We start from the raw sequence: 22311 nt of genomic DNA, 5'->3' as shown, positions 1-22311 counted from the left end.
GACTCCTTAATTTTCTATAACACTGGTTTAAAAAGAGATTAAGCTCTATGAAAGTCTTTCAAAATTACCTACATGCTTGTAAGGTTAACAAGTCATTCTTCTGCAGAAATCAAGAGTTAACCTCAGGAAAAGTCAAACACACACACCTACTACTTCAATACTCTTAATACCTAGTATATAAAAATATGCATTTACTCTTCTATGATAAGCTGGGCAAGCAATTTGTGTGACTTTAGATGTAATTTCTTTTTCTCAACTTATTCTTTATCTACCTCCACAAGCACTGAAGTGTCAAACACCAATCCGTAAGAACACTGCAAGCACTGGTACCAGATTTGGGAAATTTAACAGTTCTGGTAACTACTTAAAAATCCTAAACCACAGGGCTCCTGGGTAGCTCAGTCAGTTAAGTGTCCAACTCTTTGGCTCAGATCATGATCTCACGGTCGGTCCTGAGATCAAACCCACACATGGAACCTGTTTAAGATTCTCTCTCTCCCTCTCAAAAACCAAAAACAAAAAACAAAAACAAAAACAAAAACAAATAAAACCCAATTAAAAATCCTAAACATTGCACTTCAGGATGCTTATATACATTTCAAAGCAAATGATCACAGAAATATTTTTTACAAGGCAACTTAAGATGCTATAACAAGAGATCAAACCAGTCATAAATTAGCAAATGTGAATTATCACATGGTCAGGCATAGATTTTGACACTGTTTTCCATTCTGACTCATTAAGGGCCTCTATATAAATCTAAGGGATAATCTGGTCTGCAACCTCATGGAACTTTTTAAAGTTTATTTTGAGAGAGAGAGAGAGAGAGAGAGNGGGAGGGGGGAGGGAGAGAGGGAGGGAGGGAGGGAGAGAGAATGAGAAAGAGTCTCAAGCAGGCTCTGCACTGTGAGCGTGGAGCCAGATGCAGGGCTCGATCCCACAAACCATGAGACCATAACCTGAGCCAAAACTAAGAGTCAGATGCTTAACCGACTGAGCCACCCAGGTGCCCCAGGAACTACTATTGAGTTTCAACAGCTTGGTATATGGTTGCCACTCAATAAAAGCAATGGACAAAAAATATGTATAAACAAATTATGTACTTATAAAGTTATATTTTATATAATATTTAAGTATTAAATATTTTATGAATGTGTGTAACATTTGAAGATTAACAAACAGTAATACTGGTAGCTTTTTATATAGCTATAAATTATAGCTATACTATAATTTATGTAGTTCAGTGAATTTTAACACATTCATAGATTTATATAGCCACCATCACCCTCAGTGTGCAGAATACTTGTATCAACCCAATAAAACCCATGAGCTATTTCTTTACAGTCACACCCTCTTCCCCACACAGCCACTTGCCTATTCTCCATCACCATGATTTTATCTTACTGTTTTTAAAAATATTTTTTGCTGAAGAAGTATACCGGATATTTGTATGATTTATAAGTTAAAAAATGCTTTCTCTATAATTATCACCTATGATTAAAATCACATGTGTCGTTTACCTATAGCTTTACAGAGCTCTCAACCCACTCTATAGCTTGTTCCCTCATAATATTCAGTGTTTTAGAGTTTTTCCCTGGTTAACTTGGCACACATAAATTTCAAATCCTTGAACTAGTTAAAGTAAATTATGAGGGAAAAAAAATCCTTGAAACAAAAGGATAAGTTTTTAGTTTTCCTCAAGGTTTAAAATTTCTTCCTTATCAAGATTATATCACTGATTCTGGATAACACATGTGCATAGTTTAATATCCTTTTTGTCAAGTTCTATCTGATTTGACCATGAGTAGAACATTGTGATACAAGGGGTGCCTGGGTGGCTCAGTCGGTTAAGTGTCTGACTTCGGCTCAGGTCATGTCAGGCTCTGTGCTGACAGCTAGCTCAGAGCCTGGAGCCTGCTTCAGATTCTGTGTCTCACTTTCTCTCTGACCCTCCCCTGTTCACGCTGTTTCTCTCTCTCAGAAATAAATAAAACATTTAAAAATTTTTTTAAAAATTAAAAGAACATTGTGATACAAGTGGGAGCTACTCCTGAACTTCAGGCGTGGACAGTAACCATCACTCTGGCTGGCTCTGTGACTGAATGACACAGAATGACAGTTCCACAGCTAAACCATCCTCAGAGCTGCAGAGACAGTGCCTTAGCGGAGAGGAGCCTCTCAGACCCGGCAGTTGCCTCCAAAGAGCTGTTTCCAAAGTCTTGATTAGTCTTGTGGTTTTTTGGAATGGATAACGGAAGTAAGTGTAATCCATACCCATAATCTCTGATTTTTATATTTCTCCTTTAAAAATTCTTTAGATAGTATTACAAACAGTATAAAGTCATCTTTTGTATTTTTACTTCCTTCCCTTCTGAAATACCAGAGGAAAGGAGAAAGTGAACAGACTTTGCGGGGCAGAGCAACGGTTAGATAAAGTTTGAGATCAGGAAAGTGAACTGTGAAAACTAGAGTCAGGACTGGATGAGCCCTTAAAGAGGTGGAGGTGCTTAAATGGTTTTAAAGAAAAAGTGAAAAATGTCTTAGGGGAGAGAAAAGGGCAAGAGGGGGATTTTGGGAACTGTCCTTCCAAGATATTTTGATAAGTATCAGGTATACACAGGAGTTCTGTGACTGGGTAAGTGACTTCTCTGAACTTTGTTTCCTTGTCTGTAAAATGAGAATAACAGTACCTACTTCAAAGACTTTCCAGGATTAAATGAGATAATCCATGTAATCACCCAGGAAAGTGCCCAATGCATAAGAAGCACTCAACAATGTTAGCTATTACTGCCATTATTATTTCATCATTATCATCACCAATGAAGGGAAAGCCTCATGTGCTATGGATAGGAGTGTAAACTGCCACAGGCTTTCTGGAAGGCAGTATAATAACAGATAAACAAAATTTTTAATACAAAAACCCTTTAACCTAGAAATTTAATCTCTAGGAACTCATCCATAGAAAAATAATCTTATTAAGTAATCTGACATGTGTACCATGAGATGGAATAAGAATGTTTACCTGAGGGTTATTTATAAGAGAAGATTAAAAGAGAAGAACCAGCAATAAACAACATCCAACGGAATACTCTGAAATTATTAAAAAGGATAGGATACACTTTCTTGTAATGATACATGAATTTATATCATTATACAAATGAGTCTATTATATATAATACATAATATGACATATATTCCACATATATATTTAATATAGAGTATTATTCCATTCATATAATAAAGCATATAGTCTACACAAAAACTTGTATATGAATGTTCAAAGCAGCATTACTCATAATAGCTAAAAAAGTGGAAACTGATGAATGAACAAATAAAACTGGCATAGCTATACGACTGAATAGTATTTGGCCATAAAAATAAATTAAATACTGATTCAGGTTACAACGTGATGAGAACCTTGAAAACATCATGCTAAGTGAAAGAAGGCAGACACAAAGGTCATATAACGTTATGATTTTACTCTCTGAATATACTAAAAGCCACTAAATTGTACACTTCAAGTAGGTAAAAAGTACATGGTATGTGGACTATTTCTCAAAAAGCTGCATTATTAAAAATATCTTAAGAATGTGGGTAAAAATAGTAACAATATGTAACACCACCTAATACTCATGGTAATCAGAGGAAATATTACTGAAACACAAAAAGTAGAGGAAGGGAGGACAAATTGAGCTCTATCAACTATATTAAAATTTCAACTTGTTACATGTTACTCACCATCCATGAGAAGCCAATGGCCAGTGAGAACCCAGATAAGGACGAGCATGACAGACAGAGAGAATGACAGTAACTCAGCAGCAGTAAAACGCCCACAGCAACCAAAGGAAATCCTGGAAAACACATATTTATTGGACTAACAGATGATACATTACATTCAATAATCAAACTCTCCCTTGGTTCTTCATGATCAGAGTTCATCATTGGCCAGATTAGAATAGCAGGTAATACCTAGACTCCCAGAAATTGAAAACACCCAAACCTCTTTGGAGTAGGCTAAAGAAAATGCAGAAGAATTAATTATCCTTCTGCATCCCTCTGATAATGTAGTTTTTATCCCAAATTATCAACATGGGTGTTTAGAATTTAAAATGACAATACCAATCTTTGGAGAATGAAGAAGACTATAGGAGAAATTCTGTTCTTGTGAGGAAAGCAAAATGAAGAAGGTCAACAGTTCAATCCACCGGGCGATGGATCCACCATATTTATAAAATGGTGATAACTCTATTTCGTTATTACAAATTCTTTGGAAAGTCAGCTGCTCCTAGTGACTGGTTTTGTTAGCATCTCTATTAACACAGTACTTGGTATCCATGAAGCAATGACTTTAGGAGTTAAGGTGTGAAAGGTGTGCACATTGGGTTTAAACCTAAGTGGTTAGTATATATTCTAGGTCACCAAATATGAAAGACAAAGAATGTTTGAGTCAATCACATCCCATTAACTCACTAGTCAAGGGACAAAAGCATTGCTTTAAAATGAAACTACTCATCTTTCAATAATCTAAGCAGGAAGCATGTTTCAACAACTCCGACTTCCTGAGATTTGTTTATATTTCCTCTCCTATGAAAAGGTACAAAAGGAAGTACTATCTTCTAGTCTTAAAGATCAAACATCTTCCTTCCCAGTCTTCTAGCATTCGTGTGCTCTGGTCCATACCATAAATTTAGGCTCCTAACAATGCTATCAAGTATGAGATAAAATCATTTATAATTTACAGAAAAATCCCAAGTCCTTACTTGTTCTGAGGTGAACAGGGTCTTGTTAAATACTGGCACATCGGGAGAAGGAGAAAAGCAAAAGCTATTGTTGCAAGAACTAGAAAAAGAAAATATATGGTTAAGTTTTGTTTATTTTTAACACCAATAAGAAAAAAGGCATGACTTATGGAAACACTGACCAGAATACTTTTCTCAGTAAGTAGATACAATTAATAACTAGAGAAGAAGAATATCTTCCTTTAGCACTGCACAGATAAAGTCTTGAAAAACAAAAAGTACTTCATTTGAAGGAATGGGAAGTGTAGATAGGTTTCCTTATTCTTTTCTATCTTAACATGGAAAGATAGTAAGCCAGGGGATGATCTAACATGGCTAGCATTTTGTTGATGTTCTATACATTTCCATCATCTCTTGGTTTAAAAACTGATCAGAGGGTTGACAAATTATTTTGATTAGTTATCAGTGTGTCTGTCTACAGAAACATTGGTGAGGGTTGCCAAAGACTGTTCCACCATAATGACCTTCTGGATACTCTGACTCCAGATAAGCAGTTAAAGCCGTCTTGTTCTGTTATCATAAAGCTCGCAAGTTTTCTTTTTCTTTTCTTTTTTTTTAAATGTTTTATTTATTTCTGAGAGAGAGAGAGAGAGAGACAGCATGAGCAGGGGAGGGTCAGAGCGAGAGGGAGACACAGAATCTGAAGCAGGCTCTGGGCTCTGAGCTAACCGTCAGCACAGAGCCCAACGCGGGGCTCGAACCCACGAACCGTGAGATCATGACCTGAGCTGAAGTCAGATGCTTAACCGACTGAGCCATCCAGGCGTCCCAAGCTCACACATTTTCTAACCCCTGGCCTTTTATTCACACTGTGCTGGCAAGTCCTGAACTGATGATGTGGGTATCCAAGGAGAAGTTGGGGAGGAAAAGCCAGACTTATGAAGAAAAACTTGCATGGCGTGTTGTATAGATCTTAAGTTTTGAATGATGATTAAAAAGAAGTACACAGAAGATCCTAGGTTCAATTCCCAGTGGAACCACAAAGTTACCTTGGCTTCCATTCAAAAGAAAAAAAAAAAAGAAGTGAGGGGATGCCTGGGGGGCTCAACTGGTTAAGTGTCCAACTTAGCTCAGGTCATGATCTCACAGTTCTTGAGTTTGAGCCCTGTGTCAAGCTCTGTGCTGACAGCTCAGAGCCTGGAGCCCGTTTTGGGTTCTGTGTCTCCCTCTCTCTCTCTGCCCCTCCCCAACTCATACTCTGCCTCTCTCTCTCTCTAAAAAAATAAACATTTTAAAAAAAGTGAAAAAAATTTCCTTTTAGGTTAATGCTTAAGAATAGAGAAACATGGGGTACCCTGGTGGCTCAGTCGGTTAAGCATCTGACTCTTGATTTCAGCTCAGGTCATGATCTCAAGGTTTGTGAGACTGAGGCCCAAGTTGTTGGGCTCTGCACTGACAGGGTGGAAAACCTGCTTGGGATTCTCTCTCTCACTTGTGTGTCCATGCTCTCGCTGTCAAAAATAAGTAAACTTAAAAAAGAATAGAGAAACTCATTTACCTGCTGTACATATTGTAAAAACTACTTGAACTGAGTCAAAGAAGAAGAACATTACTAGGAGGGAGACAGATGCTCCAATTGGAAGGAACAGGGCCTGGGTAGAGTCAATAGTTTGGATACCTGAAAGAGAAAAAGGGACATATTAATGAATTATATGATAGCTACTGTGCCTGCGTACTTCAGAGACATTAACCCATTAAAATGCAGAGAGTCTATGGGGCGCCAGGGTGGCTCAGTCGGTTAAACATCTGATGCTTAATTTTGGCTGAGGTCAGGATCTCACAGTTGGTGAGATTGAGCCCTGAGTGGGGCTCTGCGCTAACAGCATGAAGCCTGCTTGGGACTCTCTCTTTCCTTCTCTGTCTCAAAATAAACAAACAAACTTAAAAAGCAAAGTGCACACAGTTCTAGGAGTTAGTATATAAGATATAGATTATCTAGGACCTCTGATTCTTTCCTTCCCACTGAGATTATGAGCTCCTTGCTCTCCTCATGGTGCATTCATTACAGCAGGTACTCAAATACTTGCTGAACTGAACTATTACCTCCTGGTGCTAACAATCTGGTTGACAGGCTGAAGAAAGAGAGAGAGAGGGAAGGAGAGGGGGAGAGGGAGGGAAGGAAGGAAAACAACCCAAGAACATCAACAGGAAGTAAAAATTCAGATTAGTCAATCTGAGTACCTTTGTAGTCTCATGTACAGGTTTGGTAAAAGGTATTTTAAACCCTGACTAAAATCAATTCTCATCTCCAGATTTACTCATGTTCACTCTTCCTCACTGTTGCTGAGGACTGACTCTGGGTGGAGCAGGGGAGTGGAGGGAACAAGACATCTGAAAACCAAAAATCAGAAAAATTATTCTGTGGGAACATTTTAAGGAACGGGAGATAAGTGGGGGAAAAATTACCTGGGATACAGTAGGATTTACCACAGTGGTTTTCAATTCTTGGTTACTCATTAGAATCACCTGGAGAGCTCTGAAATTTCTGGGTGTTATTAGGCCCAGCTGAAAACTCCCCACAAAATTTTACTTTGCATATAGAGTTGAGGGACATTAAGTATTTGGTAGAGAAGAGAAACATGGCACTATCTGGTAACTACTGAATGAAAAGAAAAAAAATATTACTAATCGTGAGTGCTATCTATTTCCAGATTAACATGGCTGAGACAAAAAGTTCTTGAGTGGAGTCAAAGAAAAAATATTCATATGAGCTATTATAAAGAAATATCAGGGACGGCTGGGTAGCTCAGTCGGTTAAGTGTCAGACTTCGGCTCAGGTCATGGTTTCATGGTTCATGAATTCGAGCCCTGAGTCAGGCTATGGGCTGTCAGCTCAGAGACCGGAGCCTGTTTCAGATTCTGTGTCTCCTCTCTCTCTCTGCCCCTCTCTCAAAAATAAACATTAAAAAAAATATATTAGAAGTAAACATCTCTCTTCATTAAATTAAGGTAATGAATAAAATATAATGTGATCAGGATGAACATAACTAGGCACAAAGGGTTGTAATTATCAACCAATGTTTAAAAATGGCTCTTTGGTATTGGAATTTACCTGTCCCAAGAAAACTATTCAGGGATTTGAGTTAAATAAACCATTAAATATTTCTACAAAACAAAATTGCTTCTTACTGGCTAGACAGATGAGTGAAATAATTCACTTAGGAATAGGGCATTTCGTTTAGGAGTGATCTATGTATCAAGACAAACAGAGATGCTCTTGAAAAGACAGCTGGCCCGAACTGCAGTCAAACTTCCCTTCCTGGCCGCATGATCGTGTGTGCGCGCGCCCGTGTGCATGAGTGCGCACATATCTTACTTAAAGTGTCTTATGGACATTTACAAAGTAAAACTCTATGAAATTTCTAACTGAATTTCACCTAGTTTTTTATTTGAGTGCTCTGCACTAATTCAAAGAATTACTAGAGGAAACTACAGGTCTCAGGTGCCTTTCACAACAGAAAATAATGGTTTCTCATAATTGTTATATGATAAAAAACAAATCTTTTTAAAAAAAGCTATAAATTTTAAAATACCCCCTCTTTTGTAAAATAAAGCATCACATAGTCTATAGTTACATTGGTTTAAAATATGAACACAGGTGCGCCTGGGTGGCTCAGTCAACTGAGCATCCAACTCTTGATTTCAGCTCAGGTCACGATCTCACAGGTCATGATCTCACAGTTCATGAGATCGAGCCCCTTGTCAGGCTCTGCACTGACAGCGCATGGAAAAATTAAATGGCTGGCTAGAACCTAAACTGTTTAGTAAGTCAGGTATATGAGCAGTATTTGTTTATAATAAATCTAAATTTTCGAAGTTTAGTCTGCAATTATAATGCAAAGCTGAATACAAAGAGCCTTTCTAGAATATTAGATAAGAACACATAGATTTTTGTTGTTTGAAAGCATAGATTTTAAACCAAGAGGTATCAGACACTGCTTCCATTAGTTTATAGAAGAAAGACTCCGGGGCTTTACCAAACAGCAGTGTCACAGGGGAAGTGAAGTTCCTTTAGTTGCTGACAATATGCTTCCAAAAAAAATACACAATTTCAATATCGCACTTCCTAAAGGTCTGGAGACAATGGTCCTGAAGGAGATGGAGCTAATTAATTAGAAATTTTAGTCACTTCAAAACAAAACAAAATAAAAATCTCCATCAGTATTCTAGCTTTATATTAGATCCTTGGTATTCCCTCCCTCTTGGGTGGTGACTTTAATCTGTCCTGTCAGTCACTCCTCATAATTAGGAGGAGTTACTCAAATGCAGAGGGCATTATCTTTAACACCAAAATTATCATAAGGTAGGCATGGGTTTCTTTTCAAGGCAGACCCTAGAGATAAGGCGCTTTAGGACAAAGGCAAGGAGCTGCTGGAGCACAGACAGATGGCAGGAGTCTCAAAACAAAGAAACAGGCATGGTGACAGAAAAAATTATGTACAGAGAGATTATTTTTAGCATTCAGTGAGCAAGGCTACAGGCTAAATATATGGTCAAGAAATAGATACAATACACCAATGTATGACTGATAATCATTAAGAAAGTTACTGATTTAGTACCTCCATGAGAGAGGCATGTTTGTTTTCTTCTTTTTTTTTAATGTTTTATTTATTTCTGAGAGAGAGAGAGAGAGAGAGAGAGAGAGAGAGACAGCGTGAGCAGGGGAGGGTCAGAGAGAGGGAGACATAGAATCTGAAGGAGGCTCCAGGCTCTGAGCTATCTGTCAGCACAGAGCCCGACGTGGGGCTTGAACTCATGAACCGTGAGATCATGACCTGGGCCGAAGTCGGACGCTTAACCGACTGAGCCACCCAGGCACCCCGAGAGAGGCATGTTTTGACTATTTACTGTATTACACAGTAGGGAACATGAGGGATTTAAAAAACCGCACAATCTTCACAGTTCAGATAAATCACATGGCAAGCCTGGTAAAGGACTCCAAGATGTCAGATAATGGGGGTGAGGGTGGGAGTTGTCTTTTTTAAACCACCTAATACTGATTCAATGAAGGACTGAGGTGCCAGGGGGAAAAATATCTACCGAGGGTTCTTGAAGCAGATGTAGGGATGAGACAGGATTTAGAACAAGGGTAGGGAAGATCAGAGAGTCCCTGGAGGGCAGTCCCTCTCCTCAACTTTCTTTCTAACCCTTTTTATTGCAAAACAATATGCATACATCAAAGTACATAAAACAAAAATGCAGAGTTCAGTCAATCATCAAATGGCTACTACCCCCAGGACAGGAAACAGAACCTTGCCAAGCCCAGAAGTCTTTCTTGTGCCTCCTAGTCACTACTTTCCCCCAAAGGGAACTACTACCCTGGCTTTTATACTTCCTTCTTTGCCCTATTTGATACGTTTCCTACCCAAGCACACATCCTAAAATACTAATATTTACTTTGCTTGTTTTCTGAGCTTATTACATGCACTGAATTACTAGGATTTTTTTTTTTTTTTTGCATCTGGCTTCTTTTGCTCAACACTGTGAGCAACATTTATGCTACTTATGTAGCTGTACATCACTCACTTTCCTGTCTTTTTCACAAATTCCTGAATTCTTACTTATTCTGGGAGTAAGCAACCACAACCTTTATTTATTTTTAATTCTGCAGCCTTTAAAAACCACCTCATCTATCTACACTCTTCCCTTCAATCAGTTCAGAACACTCTTGACAAAATCTGAACACTAAATTCATACCTTAGTTTCCTGAGAACTGCCCCTTAATTGTTATCATTCAGGACTTCAATCTCTTTAGCACCTATACAATCTCTTGTATTTTGTTGTTCATCTTTCAGGCTATTATTATTTCTTTGATTTTGATAAATGTACCCCGTTTTCCATGCCATCCCTTTAATCTGGAATGGTGTTTTCCATGATCAAGTACTGGCCTTCCTTGCTGCAGCAGCCATTTCTTTATGTTTCTCCTGATTATGCAGAAGTGGAAGGTATTCTCTCCTAATCTGTCTATCCCTTTTGGTATCCATGAACCAGATGAGGCACTGAGGAAATACATTTATGAGGATAATTTAACATAACACAAGAGGTAGATTTAAGAAAATGATTATTTAAATAAGCATCTACTGCTCTTCAGATGCCGGTAATGACAAATAAAAAACTGATGTCACCAGGTAACCTTTCACTGCATGGACTGACCCAGACATTTATTTGAGGGTAAAATTATACTTAGACACACAGTGTCAATTTCTCTTTGGTTTCTGTGATGGAATGTACAACGGATTTATAATTTATAATCTGGTTTAAGTACATCATTTGCATATAGGCTATGTAACACATGACTTGTAACAGAGTTTTAACTGTGTAGGTGATTTGGCTTAAAATGTTGATAGAAGATACGTGCTCTATAATAATTTAACCTGAAAATCGGATATTGACACTGGGTTTTATGTGGTTCTCAGTAAGTTGGTGGTTACTGGAGGTAACTTGTTACCTCATACAAGAATCTATGTCCTAAAAAAAGCCTCATTATATTTCACTGCTTCTACTTACTAAATGTATAATGCCCACTTTACACTGCTGGGGTCAACAAACACATTTAACTGGGTGAAAACTGGGTAAGTATAATTTGGCTGATGGGGTAGTATCTGGAGAAACTGAAAGTGATCTCTTAAAAAGTTAACTTCTAAAATTCTCCATCAGTATTCTAGCTTTATATTAGATCCTTGGTATTTCCTCCCTCTTAGGTGGTGACTTTAATCTGTCCTGTCAGTCATGCTCATTCTCTCCTCTGTGCCTGTTATTATATGCTCTTCCCATCCAGAATGCCTTCTTCTCCAGCAATCCAAGTTCACAGTTTCAAATTTCAAGTCAAACTTACCTTGTCTGGGAGGAAGTCCCTTATTAAATTGGCCCACTGTGGCTCACCCTGACTTGCCTCTTTCCTTTCTTTGTACATGGATATCAAAATAACATTATCTCTGGTGCTTACTCTGATCTACTAATAGTAGACGCTGGCTCAGAAGTATTCTGAGGCTATGGTAAGGGTCTGTGAGACAGAGTACCTGTTTTAGGGACAGGAAGTGGGATCTGCTATCTGTCTCAGAACTTATATTAACACTTGATGGGGCGCCTGGGTGGCTTAGTCGGTTAAGCGTCCGACTTTCACTTAGGTCATGATCTCACGGTTCGTGGGTTCGAGCCCCGCGTTGGGCTCTGTGCTGACTGCCGGCTCAGAGCCTGGAGCCTGTTTCAATCTGTGACTCCCTCTCTCTCTGACCCTCCCCTGCTCACGCTGTCTCTCTCTCTCTCCTAGAAATAAATAAAAAACATTAAAAAAAAAAAAAAAAATAAAAAAAATTAAAAAAAAAAAAAAAAAAAAGAACTTATATTAACACTTGAGAAAGTACTTTGGCCACACTGCCTATGTGACAGCTTGGGTACAATCTCTTGTACTTCTGCAGCTTTCAAAATATCTAGTAGAATATCCAGGGGCGCCTTGGTGGCTCAGTTGGTAAATGATCCAACTTCAGCTCAGGTTATGATTTCACAGTTCGTGGGTTCGAGCCCCCTGTCAGTCTCTGCGCTGACAGCTGTCAGAGCCTGGAGCCTGCTTCCGATTCTCTCTCTCTCTCTCTCTCTGTGCTCCCCCACTTGTGTTCTTTCTCAAAAGTAAATAAACATTAAAAAAATATATCTAACAGAATATCTAAAAATATTATACATCTAATAGAGTGCATGATGGGAATCCAGCATCAAGCTCTTGATTAACAAATCAAGTCTCCTTATTTATAATTCAATTCTCTTTATAATAAATGTCACCAATTTTATATAACTCTACTGAAGCACAACTTATATATTCATCCATATAACTATACAGTACTTGCCACATAACTACATATCTGCTTTCTGTCTCTCCATATTTGCCTTTTTGGAAATTTCATATATGGACTCACATGATATGTAATCTTTCCTGTACGGCTTCTTTAATAATGTTTTCAAGTGCATCCATGTTATGGCATGTATCAGGATGTGGTTAATGATGAACAGTATTTCATCGTGTGGATACTTTATTCATCTACTAGTTTATTGAACTTTGAGTTGTTTCTACATTTTAGCCATTATAAACAATGTTGCCAAACATTGGCCATGTAGCACCCTTCTATTTCTTATAAAACAAGTATTCTTATAAAATCTTTACTATCAGGTTGTCACAATACTTAGCTTTACAGGTATTTCAAGTAACTATATTCAAGAATCACTGAATGAATTCATGATCAACATGTACAAAATTATCAACCTCACCAAAGGATTTAAATGAAGTCTTAAGCAAGCAGGTACCTATGTATCCTACTTATTTTTAAGACAATAGAGAATCTTAGCAGAAAGCTTTTAGGCATGAGTTAAAAGGAGCACACAAGAAATCCGTGGTTCAGATTCAGAACATAAGAATTTTTACAGATTATACCATACAGATTAGATTTTATTATTACACCAAATATAAATCCTTAAACCCAGGAAATTAAGTCAGGTTACAGAAACAATCGAATTAAGAGCAGTGCATGTATGAAAGTTAGTGGACATAAAAGGCCTTACTATTACTGGTGCTGTTGCCATTGAAAGGCCCAGTAGAACTGCTATTGTCTTTCTCCTTATCTTGATTTTCAAAGTCCATATTAAGGGACCTGTGGAAAAATGTATAGGTTAAGTTTTAATTTTGCTTAAGAAACGAGCTCAGGAAATTCTGTAATGAGACAATATTTTAACATGGCGGCATTAGGAAAGACAGAAAGGTCTCTTTTGAACAACTCTGCAAAACAGTTCTTGGTACATTTTGGAAAAACATTCTACACCCCTTCCAATGTCAGTTTGAGCTCCCCTGACTGAAGATAAAAGCATTCCACTGTGGCTGAATCTTCCAGCCATATCTCCGTGCACATCCTTAACTACTTCCTTATGATAAATACCTAGAAAGAGAAATGCTGGGTCAAAGGGCAAGCACAATTTTGAGACTTTAACATACTACACGACTGCTTCAACAAGGTTATACCAATTTTCTCGGTAGCCATGTGTGACAGCATCTTCTCTATGCCTTGCCAGCTTTCACTCAGCAACAGCATAAACTTGAGTTTCTGCTATACACAGGACTGCTCTAGGCAGTGTAGGGACAATAAACAGTAAATAAAACAAGGTTTCACGGACTGTACATTCAAAGAGGGGGGATGCCAACAATAAACAAGAAAAGTAAGTTAAGTGGATATTAATGGTAACAGCTAATGAGAAAATTCAAGAAATGAAAAGACTAGGTTTGAAATTTAAAAGAGGGTGGGCTGGGACGTCATCACTGGCATGGCTTCTACGTCAAGACCTGAAGGAAGAAGTCATTCTCTAGCTGGGGAATGAACAATGCAATCTAAGTTAGCAGTCTTTAACTACTTGAACAACTTTGTGTACGTGAGCTCATTCATTTCTTTCCTTTTTTGTAAACTATTTAAATCCTTAGCTCATCTCCAACTATTAGGTTACTACAGAGTGTTTGTGTCCTAAAGAACTTCCTGCAATGATGGAAATGTTCTGTATCTGAACTGGGTGGACATTAGCCACATGAGCACTTAATATGTAGGAGTTCAACAGGAGGTGAATTCCACATTTAATTTTAATTAATTTAAATTTAAATAATTTGGGGCTAAAACTATAAATTCTTAGGTGAAACATAAGAATAAACCTTCATAATCTTGGATTGGGAAGTGGATTCTTACACATGATGTCAAAGATATAAGCAAAAAAACTGATAAATTGGACTTCATCAAAATTTAAAACTTGTGCTTCAAAGGATACTATCAAAAAAGTCTCTAACCCAAAGGATGGGAGAAAATATCTGCTACTATATGTCTGGTAAGGGCCTTGTATATAGAACATATAAAGGACTCCTACAATTAAATAAAGAATCTGAATAAATACTTCTCCAAAGAAGCTATGCAAATGTCGAATAAGCACATGAAAAGATTTTTCACATCGTTAGTTATCAGGGAAATACAAATCAAAACAATATGAGATACCACTTCATAACCATGAGAATAGCTGTAAAGCAGAAAGCCAGATAATTAACCAAGTGTCAGCAAGGACATCACTGGTGGGAATGTAAGTTGGTGCAGATACTTTGGAAACCAGCTTAATTTTCAATTTCTTTAATAAATATAAGGCTATTCAGGTTATTGATTTCTTCTTGAGTGAGCTTTAGCAGACTGTGTCTTTCAAAGAATCGGTCCATTTCATCTAAGTTGTCATATTTACTGGCATTAAGCTGTTGATAGTAGGCCCTTATTATCTTTGCAATACCTGGAGGCTTTAGTATTACCACCTCTCTCATTCCTGATACTGGTTTTAGGTCTTCTCTTTTTCCTGATTAGTTTGGCTAGAGGTTTAAAAAAAATTTTTTTTTAAGTTTATTGATTTTGAGAGAGGCAGAGAGTATGAGTGGGGTGGGGAGGGAGAGAGAGAGAGAGAGAGAGAGAGAGAGAGAGAGAATCCCAAGCAGTTTCAGTGCAGAGCCCAATGCAGGGCTTGAACTCATGAAACTGTGAGGTCATGAGCTGAGCCAAAACCAAGAGTCAGACACTTAACTGACTGAACCACTCAGGCGCCCCGTAGTCTGGCTAGAGGTTTGCCAACTTTTTATTGGTCTTTAAAAATTAGCTTTTAGGGGCGCCTGGGTGTCTTGGTCGGTTAAGCGACCGACTTTGGCTCAGGTCATGATCTCACGGTTCGTGGGTTTGAGCCCCGCATCGGGCTCTGTGCTGACGGCTCAGAGCCTGGAGCTTGCTTCAGATTCTGTGTGTGTCTCTCTCTCTGACACTACCCTGCTCATGTTGGCTCTCTCTCTCAGAAATAAATAAAGCATTAAAGAATTAAAAAATAAATAAAAATTAGCTTTTAGTTTCACTGATTTTTCTCAACCCCTAGAGAAAATAATTCACTTATTTTGGCTTTGATCTTCATTCTTACCTTTTGTCCGTTTACTAAATTGGTTTTAATTTGCTTCCCCCACCCCACCTAATTTATTAAGTTTAAAGTTTAGATCACTGGTACCTTTTTCTTCTATTTTAATCTAGGCATTTAGAGCTATAATCCCTCCCCTAAGTACTGTTTTTGCAGCATTCCATAAATTTAGTGTTTTTCACTTTCTTTTCATTCACCATATTTTCCATTTTCCTACATGGCTTCTTTTTTGATGCACGGAAGTGTTATTTTTGTTTTAAAATATCTGGGAATTTTCTAGACATCTTTCTGCTATTGATTTCAAATCTGATTCAACTGTGATCTATTAGGGACTGAATGTGTCATTCTCTAACCCCCCAAAGTTCATTCGTTGAAGCCCTAACCCCCAGCATGATGGTATTTAGTGACTGGGTTGTTGGGATGGAATTCTGTTGAGGTTATGAAGGTGGGGCCTGCATGATGGAATTAGTATCCTTCTAAGAAGAAACACCAGAAAGCTTGCTGAGTGTGCACAGTCTGAGGAAAGACCACATGAACAGCAAGAACGTGTCTGTCTGCAAGCCAGGAAGAGTGCTCACCCAAACCCAACCATGTGGCACCCTAAACTTGGATTTCCAGCCTCCAAAACTATATAAAAAAGTAATTTTCTGCTGTTTAAGCCATCCAGCTTGTAGTATTTTGTTACGGCAGCCCCAGCTAATTAACAGAGATCATACTTTGTATGCCTTGTATCCACTTACTGAGACTTGTTTTATGTCCCCAAATATGTTCTATCTTGGTAAATGTTCCATGTGCACTGGAGAAGAATGCATATTCTCCTGTTGGATGGAGTGTTCTATGAATGCCAATCAGGTCAAGCTGGTGGAGAATACTGTTCAAGCCACTATATCCTTACCGATTTCCTGACAACTTGTTTTTTCGAATACTGGGAGAGAGAGGTACTGAACTCCTCAGCTACACTTGTGGATTTTTTTAAATTAAATTAAATTTTATTTTTATAGTTTATTTTTGGGACAGAGAGAGACAGAGCATGAGTGGGGGAGGGGCAGAGAGCGAGGAAGACACAGAATCCAAAACAGGCTCCAGGCTCTGAGCTGCCAGCACAGAACCCAACGTGGGGCTCGAACCCAACGAACTGTGAGATCATGACCTGAGCCAAAGTCGGATGCTCAACCGACTGAGCTACCCAGATGGCCCCCCTTTTAAAAAAACATTTATTTTGGGGATAACACAAGTGGGGGAGGGATGAGAGGGGGAGACAGAGGATCCAAACTGGGCTCTGCGTTGACAGGCTGACAAAAGCGAGCCTGATGTGGGACCTGAATTCATAAACTGCAAGATCACAACCTGAGCCAAAGTCAGACGCTCAACCGACGACTGAGCCACCCCAGCTGCCTGTTTTATTTCTCCTTGAAGTTCTATCAGTTTTTGCTTCATGAACTTTGAAGATCTTTTATGAGATGCATAAACATTTAGGATTATTATGCTTGTTGCTTAATTGACCCCTTTATCATTATGAAATAGCCTTCTTTGTCTGTAAATATTCTTTGCTCTGAAAGCAGCTTTTGTCTGGTATTAATATAGTCACTCTAGCTTTCTTTTGACGATTATATCTTTCTCTAACCTTTTACTTTAAATCTTTTTCTGGCTCCATATCTATAATGTGCTCCTTGTAAGTACCATGTAATTGGATCATGCATTTTAATTCAATCTGACAAGTGCTGCCTTTTGATTGTAGTGTTTCAGCCTATTTCATTTACAGTGATTATTGTCATGATTAGGTTTGAGACTATCATGTTGCTATTTGTCCTTTTTTTTGCTGTTCTCCTTTATCTGACTTCTTTTGGATTAATACAGTATTTTTAATGATTCTGTTTTATCACTTTTGTTGTCTTATTATCTGTACTCCTTCTTTTATTTTAGTAGTTTCTATACAGTTTAAACATCTTTAACCAATACATTGTACCTTCAAGTTATATTATAGTACTTCACGTATAGTATAAAAACCTGACAACAGTTTACATTTATTACTCACTCAACCTTTATACTATTACCATGCATCTTACTTTTACCTGTTTTGCTACAACTCCACAATATATTATTTTTGTCAATTATATTCTAAAAAGTTTTAAATAATAAGAAAAAATTTTATACTTATCAATGTTGTTACCACTTCTGGTGATCTTTATTCCTTTTGTGTAAAACCAGATTTCCAGCTGGTACAATTTTTAATCTGCTTCAAATACTTCCTTTCACATTTCTTATAATGCAAAGTGGTTGGGAATCAACGTTTCAGGTTTTGGGTATCTGAAAACATCTTTATTTTGCCTTCATTTTTGAAAGATATTTTTGTCAACAGAATTTGTCAACACAGAATTTAATGTTGATGGTTTTTCCTTTCTGTACTTTAAAGCTGTTGTTCCACTATCTTCTCACTTATATTATTTTCAATGAGAAATCCGGTGTTCATCCTGAGTTTTCTTCCTTTCTATGTAACATGTTCTTCTGCCCACTCCCACCCTCCATCCACCTCTGGTTCCTTTGGATTTCTCTTTTATGACTGGTTTTGAGTGACTTGATTATGATGGGCCTTGGAGTAGTTTTTTTCATGTTCCCTGTGCTATGAGTTTATTAAGCTCCTCAGAGCTGTGAATTATAGTTGTCTTCAAGTTTGAAAAAATGTTGGTCACTAATTCAAGTATTTTACTTTTTTTAAAAAATGTTTATTTATTTTTGAGAGAGAGAGAGGTAGAGTGTGAGCGGAGAAGTGGGACAGAGGATCTGAAGTGGCTGTGCTGATAGCAGAGAGCCCAATGCAGGGCTCGAAGCCACCAACTGTGAGATCATGACCCAAACCAAAGTTGGATGCTTAGCTGACTGAGCCACCCAGGCACCACTTCAAGTATTTTTCTTTCCTTCTCTTTCTTCTCTCTTGTAGAGATTCCAATTACCCATATATTAGCCCACTGGAGATTGTTCTTTGATGTTCAATGACAGGTCAAAGACACTCTTTCTTTTAAAAAAAATTTCCCCCTCTTTTCTCTATTTCATTTTGGATATTTTCTGTCACTGTGACTTCAAGTTCACTAATCTTTTCTTCTGTAATGTCTAATGCTGTTAATCCCAACCAGTCTATTTTTTGGGGGTCTTAAAACTTTTTATTTACATGTTAAAAAAATTGTGCTTTCCAGTAATTAAAATCATTTTAACAAAAAATAATGCTGTGATTAAACTCCATTTTACAGCCTGTGGGACATCTTGGGACAGCCTGAATTTTACTCTAGAGTTCACTGTTGTCCCAGCTAGTTTCTTCCTTCACCAACATGCAAGTTCTTTTCCTTTCCTGCCAACCAGACAGGCAGATAGGAGGTGTGGCCTTTGTTGTCAGTAGTCCTCGATTCCTTTTTTTTTTTAATTTTTTTTTTTTTTTAAAGAGAGACAGAGCGCAAGCAGGGGAGTGACAGAGAAAGAAGGAGACACAGAATCAGAAGCAGGCTCCAGGCTCTATGCTTATAAGCACAGAAATGGGGCTCAAACCTACAGACTGTGAGATCATAACCTGAGCTGAAGTCAGATACTCAACGGACTGAGCCACCCAGTCCTCGATTCTTTGATGTGAAAAGGGGCAGCAGTCACTTAAACTTGGTCCAAATTCTTTGCATCTTACAGAGTTAAACAGCTAGAAGCAGTAAAATAAGTAGGCAATGCTTGTGGTATGTACAGTGCATACTGTTAGTACACACCTCATTACATTCTGTCTGCTTGTTTCTTCTAATTAGTTGTTTCTTTTGAAGGCAGTAGATTTTCCTCTTGCCATTTCTATCTTCTTCAGTTTGACTTGCTGAATTTCTCCCTATCAGCCATATCGGGTTTGTAAGACACAGTTACAAAGGAAGCAGAGTGAGGTGTGTGAACACGCAGAGTATGGTTTGAGCAGTGGCTGCCGCTGAGTGCCCACTCTAGGTATTGTTGGTCTCAGACATTGTTGTTTTTCTCTCCAGAGCCTTGATTTGGGTATTTTAAAACATCTTCCATCTATCTACCTAACTTTTTGCACAGATGGAATATAACTTCTAATATCAGTTTTGATGTATTTCTCTGCTAATTCCAACATACATGTGTCAGTTCTAGGTTGGTTCTGATTATTTTCATCATTGGTGGTATTTTCCTGGTCATCTTTGTACTCCAGATATTGTGAGTTTTACTTTGTCTCAATATTTTTATATTCCTATTGGCTGTCTGGTATTTTTATATTGCTATAAATCTTCTTGAACTTTGTTCTGGGATGCTGTTAGTTACTTGGATATAGTTTAGTTTGTCTAGGTATTGTTTTTACAATTTATTAGTACCCAATCTAGAGCAATTATTTTTTTCTACTTTTTATTTTGCACAGTTATTATTTTATTATATTTAATATAATTTATTGTCAAATTGGTTTCCATACAACACCCAGTGCTCATCCCAACAAGTGCCCTCCTCAATGTAGGGCGATTATTTTCTACCAACTAAGGCAAGGCCTTTCTGAGTACTCTACTCAATGCCATGTGAATCATAACAGTTTTCCAATCTGGCTGATGGGAGCCAGGTACTCTTCTAACCCTTTGACACTATTCTTTCCTTAGCCTTAGGTGACTGCCTCACATGCACGCACTGATCAATACTCTGATGAATACTGAAGGAGTGCATCTGTATATCTCTGAGACTTTCTCTGTTTGTTGCTCTTGTCTTTCATACTCTGGCTGCCTGAGGCTTTCTGGACTCCCAGCTCTGTCTCCGCCAGGCAGGAGATGTTTCTCCTAGAAATTGTCTTTAATGTTTTCCCTTTTTCTTAAATTTGTTTCTGAGTAGCAAAAATTGTACGTATTTGTGGTATACAACATGATGTTTTGGTATGTGTATACACTGTGAAATGATTACCAAACTAAAACTTATTTATATATCCATTGTCCCCCATAATTACCTTTTTTTCATGGTCAGAACATCTGAGATCTACTCTCTAAGCAAATTTTAAGTATACAAACACATTATTGTGACTATAGTCACCACAATGTACATTAGGGCTTCAGAACTTATTCATCATATACCTTTTATCAGTCTCTCCCTTTCCCCCAACCCTCCAGCCTCTGGTACTACCATTCAACTCTCTATTACTATCACTTCAACTTTTCTAGAGGTGAAGAGGACAGAGAGGACTATTTTTTTTTTTTTGTCAGCTATCACATCTTTTATTTATTTTTTAATTTTTAATTTTTTTTTACAAATAGTTTATTGTCAAATTGGTTCCCACATAACACCCAGTGCTCATCCCGAGTGCCCTCTTCCATGCCCATCCCCCCCTCCCCCCACATCCATCAGTCCTCAGTTTTTGTCAGCATTCAAGTGTCTCTCATGGTTTGCCTCTCTCCCTTTCCCCCACCATTTCCCTCTTTCTTCTCCCCCTTGTTCCTCAGTTAAGTTCCTACTAATCCTCCTATATGTGGAGACATATGGTATTTGTCCTTCTCTGCCTGACTTATTTTGCTCAGCATAACACCCCAGAGAGGACTATCTTAATTACTGTCCTTTGTTGTCTGATAAACTGTCTTTTTTTTTTTTTTTCAGTTTTTTTAAATTTTTAAATTTTTTATTTCTAGGAGAGAGAGAGAGACAGCGTGAGCAGGGGAGGGTCAGAGAGAGAGGGAGACACAGACTCCGAAATAGGCTCCAGGCTCTGAGCTGGCGGTCAGCACAGAGCCCGACGCGGGGCTCGAACCCACGAACCGCGAGATCATGACTCAAGCGAAAGTCAGATGCTTAACCGACTAAGCCACCCAGGCACCCCTAAACAGTGTCTTAAAAATCATTATTTCAGGTGGGACAGTAAGTCCAGTTCCTGTTACTCCATCTTGGCTAGAAGTAAAAGTGCTTCTAGGTAGTTCTTTTAAATATCCAGGTTCCAAACTGAGCAGATTTTGAAGTGAAGGAGAGGTCCCCTTTTATTCTTATTCATGCTGTTTTTCGCTCCTAGGGGTACTAGCACATTGTTGAGTTTTATCCTTCTCTTTAGGAAGAGTACAGGACGCTATCTTGGAGAGGTCAGAATTCTTCCTGGAAGGGACTCTTAACCAAACCATGAGGCTCAGGTCCTACTCACAATGTTCTTCACTTTATAGTTTCTGACCCTTACAACTCAAAATCTGCTAGATACAAGAAATTTGGCCCTCTACTGTAACAGCCTGACTTTGTCATTTGGCTTCATGTTCTATCAACCACTGTCTAAAACTCCCTTATCTGTTACTGGTGCTGAAGAAGCTTCAATTGGTTATGACTTCAGTTAGAATTGGTGACCTTCCTAGAAAGGCCTGTGGAGTATTGACTGTTTTGGAAACTTTCACCCAGGTCCTCTGTAAACTTGGCTAATTACTTGTTTAGCAAACTGTTCCACTGGAAGGGCAGCCCTAATGGGTGACAAATTCTCCAACAAGACTAAAGGATAGGTATATATATATATAGATGTGATAGACCTGAATCTGGCTAACACTCCTCTTCTGAATATGGTGAGGACTCTGATAACTTCCTG

General features: G+C 38.2%; 1 protein-coding gene across 1 annotated transcript in view; it reads right to left on the bottom strand.

Moving 5' to 3' along the window:
• Positions 1-22311, bottom strand: part of SPPL3 (signal peptide peptidase like 3) — a 128946-nt gene that overhangs the window by 11649 nt on the left and 94986 nt on the right. Inside the window, exons 4-7 of the mRNA XM_077766041.1 lie at positions 13350-13438; positions 6298-6417; positions 4761-4839; positions 3739-3851 (exon numbers count right to left, since the gene is read on the bottom strand). Of these exons, the coding sequence (XP_077622167.1) occupies positions 3739-3851; positions 4761-4839; positions 6298-6417; positions 13350-13438 (401 nt within the window). The remainder of the gene's footprint in view (positions 1-3738; positions 3852-4760; positions 4840-6297; positions 6418-13349; positions 13439-22311) is intronic.

The sequence above is a fragment of the Crocuta crocuta genome, unplaced genomic scaffold, assembly GCF_008692635.1.
Source record: "Crocuta crocuta isolate KB4526 unplaced genomic scaffold, BGI_CrCroc_1.0 scaffold339, whole genome shotgun sequence".
Classification (NCBI taxonomy): domain Eukaryota; kingdom Metazoa; phylum Chordata; class Mammalia; order Carnivora; family Hyaenidae; genus Crocuta; species Crocuta crocuta.
The sequence above is the reverse complement of the archived record's forward strand: the minus strand, read 5'-3'. Positions and strand labels throughout refer to the sequence as shown.